This window comes from Solanum lycopersicum, chromosome 9, assembly GCF_036512215.1.
Source record: "Solanum lycopersicum chromosome 9, SLM_r2.1".
In the NCBI taxonomy this organism is placed as follows: domain Eukaryota; kingdom Viridiplantae; phylum Streptophyta; class Magnoliopsida; order Solanales; family Solanaceae; genus Solanum; species Solanum lycopersicum.
In genome coordinates this window covers 16893512-16903232 of record NC_090808.1, presented here as the reverse complement: position 1 = coordinate 16903232, position 9721 = coordinate 16893512, and the positions used below count along the sequence as shown (strand labels likewise).

General features: G+C 31.2%; 1 protein-coding gene across 1 annotated transcript; it reads right to left on the bottom strand.

Annotated features, from left to right (window-relative positions):
- Window positions 1-5064: 5064 nt before the first annotated feature.
- LOC138338395 (uncharacterized) lies at window positions 5065-5469 on the bottom strand. Its single transcript, XM_069289352.1, has one exon. The coding sequence runs from the start codon at window positions 5467-5469 to the stop codon at window positions 5065-5067; it is 405 nt and encodes a 134-aa protein (XP_069145453.1).
- Window positions 5470-9721: the final 4252 nt, after the last annotated feature.

Below are 9721 nucleotides of genomic sequence, written 5' to 3'. Positions count from 1 at the left end.
GAGCTACAACTCATTACCTTTAATTTTTTTCTTCTATTTTTTCAACCCAAGAGTGTTGTGTGTTGTTGTTACTGAAACAGTGTGGTGCTAGTTTGTATCAGTTTCTTAGTTGATATGATTTGATATTAACTCCAACATTCTACTGAAATAGTTAGCTTAATAGCTTGCCTCATGATTCAATGAGTTTGTGATGTAGCTGCCTTGGTGTTGGATTTTGTTTTATGTGGTTCAGCTACTGTTTATTCCTTTCCTCTATCTGTATTTTAGGTTGTGAAAAAATGCCAAAAATCCCACTCCGGTTCATGTCTAAAATTTCTGCAAATCAGTGGCATACTTTGTTATTTTTTTATTGCTTTGCTCATGTTCGAAATGCTCAGTTTCATTGCTTTGGTCCATCCATACTTATTCCTAAAATCGGTATTTCTATTGTAGAGACTGCAAGCTGAAATCTGTGTTCCTGTTAATGTTTTTCCTTTTCTAGATTTCTATTTCAGCTAAGATTTCTTTACTTCATTTTTGTTTTATATTGTAGTATTTCAATTCTTGTATATTTCTAGTCTCTTTAGTATTAGTATAATTCTACTCTCTAGACATATGAGTCTAGTGGAGCATCGTTAACTATTTGAAGAGATTATAATGACTCTACAATCTACTGCAATCTGCTATAATGCATCTTCCTCTTGTTTAATTCCTGCTGGTTCTCTATTTTTTTTTGGTAGAAGTTTTCGCACTTGTGTTGGACACTTCAATAGTGTTTCTTCGCACTTCTGTAAAGACCAAGTACTTGTTATCCCCTTCCTTGTGACTAATAGTACAAAAAACCATGTTACTGATCATAAGTGTCAAGTGTTACTTTGCACTTTTGCAGAACTGTTTTTGTCCTCACTGTCCTTCTTAATTAGAGAATGGTCATAATGAAGTGAAATTACTGCCTAAGTCAAATGTTCTTGATCGCTATCGCACGAACAACTTGCTCAGAAAGAAGGTAAATTGAAGTTATGAAATCAATCATAATCTCCTTTTAGCCGTAAAGTAAATAGTTCTTGCAGTTAACTATAGATATGTAAATTTAATCAACATGTTAAACTTCAATAAATAGTTCTTACATTGAAATATTTATTTTGCTCTACATGTTGGTAATCAGGTTCTTCCATCGATTAATAGTCACCAATAGTGGTAAGAAGTGTATCCGAATTGATATATGTTCAGTCACTGTGTGCCCCTATTGCTTTATAGAGAAAAAGAACCTTGATAGCTATAGCATTAACCAGTCATCAGTATGATTTTAAGGTGCAATTTGCTTCTGTTATATGCGGTTCCTTTAATGCCTGTTCCGTTATCTTCACTAGATCTTTTTTTTTGTAGATTAAGTGGCCTCCCTTTCTTCTCAACCCTTTTGTGCCTGAAAGAGGGATTAGTGATATACCGTAGCTTCATAGTATTTTTAATGCTTTTCCTTGAGTTTAGTGTGTGTCCAAAAGCCTTTTTGTATTAATTTTCAATAACTACATAATATTCATCTTTTTGTCTTTTAAACTAATTCCTTAAGATAGGTATTTCAAGTATTTTTTCAACACTTAATCTAATTCTTTTCCTTTTATTTGTTCAAAAATTGTATTATCAAATATAATTTTTTGTTCTGATAATTCTTCATTTTGATATTCTTCTTTAGATATTATTTTTATGTCATCCTCAGACATTAGATTTCCTCTTCATTATCTAGATCAATATTTTCTTCTTAATTTTCAGTTTCTATATCTGATACTTCATATATACTATCATTTTCACTTAATTCATAGTCTATATATTCTATTTGCATGTATTCCTCATTATTTATAATTACTTCTGCAATTTGTTTTCTTTTTGGATCCTTGGGTAATTTACAATCTCTAGCTAAATGTCCTATCTTTCCGCAGTTATAACAAGTAAATTCTGATAGTTTTCTCTTTGGTCTATACGGTCTTTTTATTTTATAATTTTTTACATAATATCTTTGTCTTGGTTTTTTGTATTTATATCTAGTTTTTGGTTTTTCTATAATTTTTGTGTCGTTTAGGTCTTTTTTTTTATAATATTTATTTGTACATCCGAATTGTGGTGCTGTTTTATCTTTACAACAGGTTAGATTTTTAATTAGTACTTTTTCCATTTTTATTTTTTCTTTTTTGTTTTCGCATAATTGTACAAACCATTGATGTAAAAATCTTAATCTAGCTCCTAAAGTATCTGTTAATCCTTCATTGTTCCAGTCTTTAATTATTTTTGTACTAAATGGTTTTGTTAGTTTTGTAAAAATATTGTTGTCTTATTTCTTTTGCTTCATTTATATCATATCTTGTTTTGTAATAATATTGTTTGAATGCACATGTGTATTCTTCTATATAACACATTTTACATATACCCAATTTTGTCATAAGTTGTCTATTTATTATTTTTTCTCTATTTTGTTCTTTTATTTCTGTGGTCATACCTCCAATTTCATTCCGTATTGCTAATTCGTATTTATCTAGTATATCTATATTTGTTGTTGATGGAGATCCATCTACTTTGTTGTCACTTCTAAGTGTTTCTAGACTTTCTGGGGGTAAATTTCCTATCCATAATTTTGTTGTTCCAGCAAATGTTCTTTCTATATATCCTGGTGTTTCTTTTGTTGTTATTTTGTTATCAATTAATTGTTTAGATATATTTCCTCCCTATAGTAATATTGTTTTATTTATATCTGTAACACAATCTAGATCTAAAAAGTTATATTGTTCAGTTATTGGTCTAGGCGTCCATTTTTTATTTAACCTGCTATTCCATATTGCATTTGTTCTATCTAATCGTTCATAATTCTCTGTATAATAAGTTGGTGCTGTCCATCTAGCACTACTTCTAGGACTATTAGGGTTGATTTATATCTCCTGTATTTATTTCTAATTTTTTTGGCTTATTTACTTGTTCTAGAATTTCTGTGAATGTTTCACTTATATCACTTATTTCTGATTTTTGATTGTTTATTGTATCTAATTCATTTATTTCGTCTATTTCAAGATTTTCATTTAATTTTTGTTTTATCTTATTTATGTCATTAGTTCATTCAAGTTCTTTATCTTTTTTTACATATTTCTCTTTTTGTTTGGTTTCATATAATAATTTTAGCTTAGCTAATTCATTTTCTAAGTCACTTATTCTTGTATTTTTTATTTCTTCTAGATGTTGTACTTCCTGTTTTGCTTGTGTTTTTATTTTTTCAATTTCTTTTGATTTGTCTATTTCTTCATTTTCCTTTGTTATTCTTACCATAGCTGTTAAACTATCTTCTAATTTTGCTGTTTCTTTTTCTAACATTAAATACAAGTTATTTCCTAATTTTTTTATATCTTCTTCCTAAATTTGAAAATATTATTTTTATTATTAATCCGTCTTGATTTTCATATGTTTTTTCGTCTACTGCAAATTCTTCTTTATTCATTATGATTTATAATTTATATCATGTTGTAACTTATATTCAAGGCAATTTATTTGTATTTCTAGCATAAATATAACTTATCTTTGTGCTAAAATTGATTTATTACATACTCCTGCTAACAGATTTTCTTCTAGTCTTCTTTTTCTACGTTTTAACTCTTGTCTTTTTTCAATTATTTTCTCTATCAGTTGTTGCTTATATGTTTCTTTGTTCATATTGTTTTTTCAGGTAACAAACATACTTGTATTCTGTTTTAGAAATTATATCTATCAAAAGATCTGTTTTACTATTATTTGTTTTAGTAAGTTGTAATAATTCATATTCTATGTATAAGGTTTTTAACTTTTTCTGTGTCTTTCGTACTTTTCTTTCTATTTTAGTTTTTGTTATAATAGTTACTTTATTTGATGTTTGATTATTCTTCATAGTTTTAAGAATAAAATATTTTTTCATAATATTCTTTTTTAAGTAGATCTAATCTTTGTATTTCATTAGCGTTGTTTGCAATATATTCTAAATATTCACTTTCTCTAGCTCTTAAATATTTTTAAAAATTTTCAATTAGTAGTTTTTCAAGTAGTTCTATTCCTTCTTTAGTTTCTTTCCAGAATTGTATGTATAAATAATTTATCATTGATCTATGAATAATTCTATATCATCATATAAATCTATGTCAAAATCATTTGGTATAATTAATTTTGCCCAACCTTGGGTTGTTTCATCTATTATCTCATACATCAATAATTTTTCATAAATTTCTCTTTTTGTATCGGTATTAAGACTTTTTAATATATAAAGCATTAATATCTTGTAATTAACATCATCTTCTAATAAATATGGTTTCATTTTATCATATTTTCGCTAAAATTTTATTCCTTCTAACCTCTTACTAGATTATACTTATTTATTATGTAATAATAATGGTTTAATAATCATCTCGTCTGGTCACTACTACAACTTTCTTCTTTGATCAGTTACCCTAACAGCGCCTCAACTTTGTTTATTCCCCTAAACGACCTTCTTGCATACCGGTTTCAACCTTAGGATGGCATAGTCTGAGCATACATTCGCAGAATATTTTGTAGCAAACTTTCTAAAGATGGTTATTACAACATTATTAAAACATTATAAACAATTATAATCAACAAGAGATTATTATGAATAAAGCAGTTTAGCTACCCATGAATATAAATGAGTATACCTGTTTCTGTAGATTTGGCATATCAGACTTATTTTCCATAGCTTTAGTTTTTTGTTAACTAGTTTTGATACCAAATTAAAGTAGAAGCGAAATTAAGAGTGAGAGAGAGATGTAGAGGAAAGGGATGATTTTATTATAAGGGAAAGCCCTCTATTTATACAAGAAAACTCAACACTTTGGCCAAATGGCTGACATTCCTTTACATACAACACTATACACCTCGCCTATTTATATTCGGCCGACACAAGAAAACAAAATACTTTTACACATAATTAACCTTTATTTTTTATATGGCCGACATACTATTTACAACTTTACTTCTTTATATACTGGCCTTTGCTTTTTTAAATATGGCCGACACTACTATTCATACTTTACAGACACTACTATTCATACTTTACATATGTCTTCATTCTAGCTGGACTTCAGGAATATAGTTATCTTCTCTGTCACATTTTGTACATAGATGATCTGGATACTTTTGTCCAATTAGTTTGCAGTAGCTAGCCATCAAGTTTGGAGAAATGAAAATTTTCCTGATAGCTCTTGCTGTAGGTGTTTGTTCTGGCTTCAGCAGACTTAATATCCATTGTCGTATTTCTTCCATATCTGCTGCTCTTATATCTCTACAATTGGAGTATATCATTGCTTGATCTCTGTTGTAATAACTCCAAATTGCATTTTCATTTAGGTAGTTGTTTGATAACTCATTTAATATGATAGCTATCGTAATAGTTCTTTTGTTTGCATAAAAATCTGGGATATCCACCTTCTGTATCTCTTCTTGTATATCTATTTTTTCTGGTATTATCATATCTCTAGTTAAACCTATCTTAATAACTTGTATTGTAGGTTTAATTTCTTCATATAGCATTTCTGTTGTTGCTGAGTAGAACTTTAAATAAAATAAAGTTCCTTTAGTTTTTCTTTTATATATGCAGAAATGCCTTATGTAGCTCAGGTATTTTAGCTACTTCGTCTCCAGTTATAGTATATACTGTGCTTATTAGCCCGTAATTGTAGCAAGTTGCTACTAGGTTTGGATTTGTTCCTGGTTGTGCTATTAGTTTGTTGTATCCTTTTAGGTATTGGGTGATATAATTTTCGTTTGAATTTTTGGTATCTTTTGCTCTAGGGTTTAGGTTTAAAAAAGTTTGTATCTTGTATATATTTTCTATATACATTCTGGTAATGTGGTTATATGTTTTTGGTTTTGTGAATCTAGACTGGCTTTGTAAGTATTTATTTGTGGGGGTACGAATATATGTTTTTGGGTATTTTGTGGAGAGTATGGTTTAGAGAATAGTTTGTTCATATTTGTGTTTGCATATTTCATCTTACCTTCTTCTTTTTTTGTAGATGTTCCTCTTGCAGATGTGCTTCTTGTAGATGTGCTTCCTGCAGCTGTACATATTGTTTTGTTATGGGTTTTTAGGTGTTTCCCAACGTCACCTTCTAGCTCCGCATTTTTTAAGTCATGCTGCTGACTTAGCTCCACATTTTTTTGAGTAATGCTGCTGACTTTTAACTGTTTCTTTTAATACTTGTACTTCGTTTTCTATCTTCTTCATCTTTTGACAAAAGTTTGTCATCATAGCTAGAATTTTTCCATTGTATCTTTTTCTGGAGAGATAGTCTGCAGATTTTTATCAGTCTTAATTACTTCAATTGTAAATGTAAAATTTAGTATATTTGAATACCAATCTTCTTATTTCTTTAGTTGTAACTGAATCTTGTAATTTTTCAGTAATCCACCATTTACCTTGCGTATTATCCGTTCTCACAATAAATTCATTGTAAACTATATATGGTTCAAATGCTAATAAACATTTATATAATGCAAATAACTCTTTTCTGTTTATTTCCCATTTTAGTTGTGCTTCTGTATATGATACTGAGTTATATCTACAATGATGTTTAGTTTGTTCATTATCATATCTGTATTTTAAAACTCCTCCATAACAATAATTACTTGAGTCTGTTTCTAATAAATATATAAATCATTTTTCTTCATCTGAAAATATAGTTTTGGTAATTTTTTGCGTAAATTCTTGATACGTCTTATAAGATCTTTATCTTTATTATCAAAATAATATTCAACATCTTTCCTAAGTTTTTTATGTAATGGTTTTAGGTATTTTGCTAATTTTGGTATATATTCTCTTACCTGATTTACTATTCCTAAAAATGATTGTAATTTCTTTTTTGTATCTATATTTTCATCACTATTAACAATTTTATGTATTATATGTGTTTGCATTTTTATTCCATTTTTATCTATTTGTATTCCTAAAAATTCTATCTGTGGTTTCATAATGTCTGCTTTCTTTTTACTTAAGCTTATACCAGAATGTTTAATTATATGTATAAATTTTTCTAATAATCTGATATGTTCATCTTGTGTTTTTGAATTGTAACGACCTGTTAGTCGTTTTGAGCAGTAGAGTTTATTTCTGGTAATAACTGTCTGGGTCGAAGGGTCCCACGACGAACCGTCATGGACACGACGGACCGTCGAGGGGGTGTCGTTCCAAAACACTTAGATTCTGGAAATTTGAGCACTGAGAACAACTCTCTGAACTTCGCGACGATATGGCAGGACAGACCGTCGTAGGCATGACGGACCGTCACAGGGTCTTAAATAAAAAATTGAGTCTCTGAATTCTGTGACGACTCAGCAGGACGGACCGTCGCAGGCACGACGGACCGTCACAGGCTGCGTAACCCTAACTGAGTCGGATTTCTGTTAAAAGTTTTAAGGGGCGTTTTGGACTATTCCTGCTTATAATTATAAAGTTAGTGGGTTAATGTTAATAATTCAATTACTTGGGGGTTAAAGGAGATAACCTTGGAATAAATAGTGGGATACTTTTAGCATCTTTTATACTTAATTATATGGTAAAAAGGGTTTTAATAAGGAAAAATAGAAAGAACAAAGAGAAGAGAGGGACGAACGAGCGAGAGAAAAGGGAAGAACGAAGAGGAAAGCAAAGGATTGACAAAGTAGATTGCATGATCACAATTCTTCGGTGGAGGTAGGTTATGGTTTATGCTATTTCATAGTAAACTCTTAATAGCGAATGAGAAGTATTGGGTAGTATTGTAAAGTATTCTATATGCTTAATTGTGTGCTTGCATGATGTGATTATGTAATTGTGATGAAGTAGCATGATGAAACTGTTGAATCGTAAATCATAAAACCTCTTTGTTAATGATGATGCCTTTGTATAAAAGAAGGCTTGATGAACTAAAAGAATGAGGTTAATGGATCGGGTGTCACGAACCGACACATAGTATTAGGGGATCGATTGTCACGAACCGACACATAGTATTAGTGGATCGGGTGTCACGAACCGACACATAGTATTAGGGGATCGGGTGTCACGAACCGACACATAATATTAGTGGATCGGGTGTCACGAACCGACACATAGTATTAAGGGATCGGGTGTCACGAACCGACACATAATATTAGGGGATCGGGTGTCACAAATTGACACATAGTATTAGTGGATCGGGTGTCACGAACCGACACGTAGTATTAGGGGATCAGAGTGTCACGTTCCGACACAAGAAGAATAAAGAGAATGAATCTTGAATTATCTTAATATACTCAAGCTTAAAGAACCTTTCTCCCAATTGAGTATGGTGTGGAGGCGTGAGTCCTCATAAATGTGCTTGGGTTGTGGCCAATGGTTATGGTACTTGTTGTTATCTTTTGAGTATTGTAGTTGAGTTTATGATATTATTCAATGTATATTGCTTTCTATTTTGAGTTGGCCGATGATACCTACCCAGTACTTGTGCCTTGTACTAACCCCTACTTGTAATTTTCTTCGTTGTTATTTGTGGAGTGCAGCAAACGTGCCATCGACTTCGACTCAACCGCAACTCTAGCCAGACTTCAGCATAATCAGACTTCAGGGTGAGCTATTGCTCCTTGCTCGGACTGGATTCTTTCCTTCACGTCTTGATGTCTTGATGTTCGGACACGGACCATCTCTTTTACTTATTTTAGCTTCTTAGATACTCTTAGCCTTAGTAATTTGAGAATAGATGTTCTTGTGATGATGACTTCCAGGTTTTGGGGATAGTAATTGATAAATTTTAGAAGTTATTTATTGATTTTCGTTAATGTGTTTTAAGTCTTCCGCACTATTTTCTGTTTATTATGGCTGAAATATTGGGGTTAAGATTAGTTGGTTCTGTCACATAGTAGGATAAGTGTGAGTGCCACTCGCGACTCGTTTTGGGTCGTGACATGAATATAATAATATATCATCTATATAAACAATGCAATTTTCTAATTGATTAAAATAATTGTCCATAAAATGTTGGTATCTACCTGGTGCATTTTGTCACGACCCAAACCGGGTTGCGATTGGCACCCACACTTACCCTCCTATGTGAGCGAACCAACCAATCTAAACCTTAACATTTCAATGTAATAACAATAGAAAATATTGCGGAAGACTTAAACTCATTAATAAATCCAATTCAATAACTATCAATATTCAACATCTATTATTCTCAAAACCTGGAAGTCATCATCACAAGAACATCTACTTTAAACTACTAATTCTAAGAGTTTCTAGAATCTAAAAACACATAAGAAGCTAGTCCATGCCGGAGGTTCAAGGCATCAAGACATGAAGGAGAAGATCCAGTCCAAGCTAGACACATTAGCTCACCCTGAAGATCCGATGTGACGAAGACTGGCTTGAGTTATTGTTGAGTCGAAGATGACGGCACGTTTGCTGCACTCCACAAATAACAAGAAGAAAACAATAAAAGTAGGAGTCAGTACAAAGCACGGGTACTGAGTAGATATCATCGGCCAACTCAAAATAGGAAACAGTATATATCAAGTAATATCATAAAAACAACTATAATACTCAACATGTAGCAACAACAAGCACTATGTCATTAACAATTACCGTCAAGTTCACACATGAGGGCTCAAGCCCCAATGCCATACTCATTTGGGAATCATGTTCATTAGATTGAGTATCTTAACATCTTTCAAGATTCATTATTTTCATTCCTCTTGTGTCGGTACGTGACAC